The 3,635-nt window shown below is 48.3% G+C and overlaps 1 protein-coding gene across 1 annotated transcript; it reads left to right on the top strand.

Moving 5' to 3' along the window:
- Window positions 1–462: 462 nt before the first annotated feature.
- Window positions 463–1,419, top strand: LOC109008421. The gene has a single exon (XM_018988505.1). It carries the CDS (start codon window positions 463–465, stop codon window positions 1,417–1,419), a length of 957 nt encoding a protein of 318 aa, XP_018844050.1.
- The last annotated feature ends 2,216 nt before the right edge of the window (window positions 1,420–3,635 follow it).

The raw sequence follows: 3,635 nt of genomic DNA, 5'->3' as shown, positions 1-3,635 counted from the left end.
TACCTGGCCTACATGCCACATTAATGACATTGTCACAGAGCCACGCCACATTAACGGATGACATAGGGAGCAGTACGAAAAATGCAGACTCCATGGGAGCAGACACGATCTGTCCTCCCAAACTTACAGTATAAATAGCATATCCTAGGTATGAGAATATATTTCAGATCCCTAGATTCCTTTACTTATTTATAAACTTTCAAGAATACTTACTGACTTTGGCATCAAAGACTCCCCGGCCCTGAGTTCGCCCTCTCCCTTGTCTTTTGCAGGCCCATTTCGGAAGACCTGAGTTGCCAAAGCCTGGCCCAAAGGTGTGCGAAACAGGACATTAACAATGGCGCTGTTTGTGGGATCATTAGAGATTTTGCGTGTCTTTCTAATGCCTGCGACAACCTGTTTCGGATAGCACATAAGAGACATGGGGGACGCCATAGAAGTGAGGCTGAAGAACATGGAGGAATGGGTGACAAGTTAACTGAAAAAGTGCAGACACTCCTTAAGGAAAACGAGGAACTCAGAAAACCTCGGCAGGAGCGGGATGGCGGAGTGAAGTCAACCGATAGTGAACATGCAGGGTCTCAGAACATGCAAGCTGGACCAAATAAGGACAAGAAGCAGAAGAACATACAAGACAAGCTCCGAAATCTTAAAGGAAAATATGAGGAGATAGCAAGAAAGTTGGGTACATTGTCAACGATGGACCAATTGCACACAAGCACTGGCCTACCTTACATGGAGGAAGTAATGGCAGTGCCCATACCACCAAAATTCAAGGTCCTAGCCATAGAGATATATGACGGAGAAAGGGACCCTCTTAAGCACCTGGAAACTTTCAGGGCTCACATGACGCTGCATGGCTTCCCAGGCGAAGTAGCGTGCAGAGCATTTCCACTAACCTTTAAGGGGCCGGCATGCGTATGGTTCATATCACTGGCACCTGGATCGGTGGATAGCTTTGGGGAGCTGACCAGATTGTTCTTGACTCAGTTCATGTCCAGTCGAAGGAGGTGGCGTCTGATGACGTACCTCCTCACCATCAAACAAGCAGAGGACGAAAGCCTAAAGTCCTACTTATCTCGATTCAACAAGGAGTGCATAGCCATCGTCGACCAAGATGAGAAGATAACCTTGGCGGCACTTCTAGGAGGAGTTTGGCCACGATCCCAATTTATGGCTGAGCTGGCAAGAAGGAATCCCATGACATTGCGAGAGTTCATGGACCATGCCGAACCCTTTATCAACGTAGAATACACTTTTCGAGCTTTGACAGAGCCAAGAAGAAAGGAGTTGGAGCAGGTGGAGAAAAGGACGAAGGTCACGAATAAAGCAAAGCCCTACGAGAAACCGAAGAAGAGCTCCCAAGAAAAGAGGTGGGAGGAAGTCCCAACAAGGGGATCAGGACCTCGGTACGATTGACCCACATTAATGATCCACGAGGCTGACTCCACCACCGCATGAAGAGAGGATGACCGAGGAATTGTGCATCACTATTGTACATATCACAGGTCCACCTCGCACAATACTGAGGACTGCTTCTCCCAACAAGGGAGAAGGGAATACGCAGATCAGGAAAGGTAATGTCACCCCTCGTCCTAGACACTAGAGCAGGAAAGAAGGGGAAGGTCGAGAAAAAGGAGCAGAGATCGAGGCAACCAGCAAAGGAGAGAAGATAACCCCCAACAACAACCACCCGCATGGGAACCACATCAAGTTCATCCCCATTCTCTGCCGCGGCAGGGACCTCCACTTGGAAAAATTCAGACCATAGCAAGAGAATTTGTGGGTGGGGGTGTTTTCTTCTTGAGCAAGAAAGCGTACACCAAGCGTACACCATGAGGTGTACTCAGTCGAGTATCATCCCACCAAGCAACCCTATCCCTATAATCTCCTTCATGGAGATCGACGAGGAGGGAGGTTTGTACCACCCACGATGATGCATTGTTAGTCACTATGCTCGTCACCAACTTCACCAACCGCAGAATCCTCATCGACAATGAGAGTTTTGCAGACATCCTATTTTGGGAAGCCTTCACCAGATTGGGCATAAATACTGCTCAGCTGCAACACGCCCCCATGCCATTGAAAGGATTCTCCAGAAGTATGGTTCAACATGTGGAAACCATCATGATGTCGGTCCTCGTTGATAGCAGCCCCTGTCATGGTTGATTTCTTGGTAGTAAGGACCCCGTCGTCATACAACGCCTTTATCGAGAAGCCCACCCTCAATAGCTTGCAGGCCGTCACATCGATCTAGCACCTCAAGATGAAGTTTCCAACTCCTTAAGGAGTGGGGGAAGTCCGAGGCGAATAGGTCTTGGTAAGAGAATGCTACGTCTAAGAGCTAAAGTATAGGGATGGTGGGCCCACCTCAGACGACACTACTGGGAAAGAATAGGCTGGCACCACTGAAAGAGCCCTGGCAGGCCTTTGTCTGCGACTCGCCCTATTGGGCTCGAGGGGGAGTAAGGCAGTGCACTTCCCTATAAGGAAGAATGGACGACAGCCTCCCCGGCCGAAAACTTTGTTTCCCGTTTTCTTGTAATATCTCTTTATCCAGCAAGTAATTTCTTTATATTTAATGAGAACGTGATTTTTCAGGACAATGCAAAATGCCTACTTCAAACTTTCGTATTATCAGCAAAGAGCCAACGAGACAATATGCAACTAATAAAATCTACAATGACAATGATTACCTCCCCATTGGGCACCATAGGGAAGGTAGGCCTAAAGGTTGCCTTATCCCTCAAGGGATGAAGTGCAGGTCAGCCTTCGGGCGGGCTGAAGACAAAGGCTTACCTTCCTTGCAAGCGTCAACAGGTGGGAGCGGGTTTAGCAATAGATTGCCTGAATGACTTATCTCCCTGCTTACCTCCCCTTGTGATACCACAGGGGAAGGTAGGCCTTAAAGTTGCCTTGTCCCTCCTGTGCTGGAGTGCGGGTTAGTCCTCAGCTATCCGAAATCAGAAACTTTACCTTACTTGTAAGCGTCAACAGGCGGGAGCGGGTTTAGTAACAGACTGTCCGAATGACTTAACTCCCTGCGGGATACAATAGGGAAATGTAAGCCTAAAAGTTGTCTTTTTCCTACCGCGGTGGAGAGCAGGATAGCCTTCGGGTGGCCCAAATACTTACCCCGACTCTAGTCACAATGAAAGAGCGGACTGGCCCCATGGCTGTCTAAAGAAGTTACCTCCTTAGGGAACCAAAAGTGGCGGGTTGACTTGAGGCATCTCGATCTCTCCCCAATGGAGTGCGGGCTTAGTTTTTCGGCTACCCGAAGTAAAAGGAATCTCCAGAAAGGAAATGATGTCACACAGAAAGCTACAGAGTGTCAACAAGCAGAAGTAGGCCGAGTCTATAAACCACCCGAATACTGGAACAAAAGGCACAAGCACCAACATCGGGGACAATAGTGGCACGATGGGAAAAACAACAAGCATGGCGCGATACAGGCCAAAAGACTCAAGTTTGCGACATTAACCAGTGTCCCCAAAAGAGTAGTGATGACACCCTTACTTGACAAAGAAGATAGATTGGAATGATGAATGAAGAAAGACGGGTATAATCCCAAATAATCCAGGCAGCCTACGTTGCCACTGATGAAGGAGGCGAATCGAGCTCCAGGCAAGGTA

Source organism: Juglans regia, chromosome 1 (assembly GCF_001411555.2).
Source record: "Juglans regia cultivar Chandler chromosome 1, Walnut 2.0, whole genome shotgun sequence".
NCBI lineage: Eukaryota > Viridiplantae > Streptophyta > Magnoliopsida > Fagales > Juglandaceae > Juglans > Juglans regia.
Note: the sequence above shows the minus strand (reverse complement) of the source record. Positions and strands in the feature narration are given on the sequence as shown.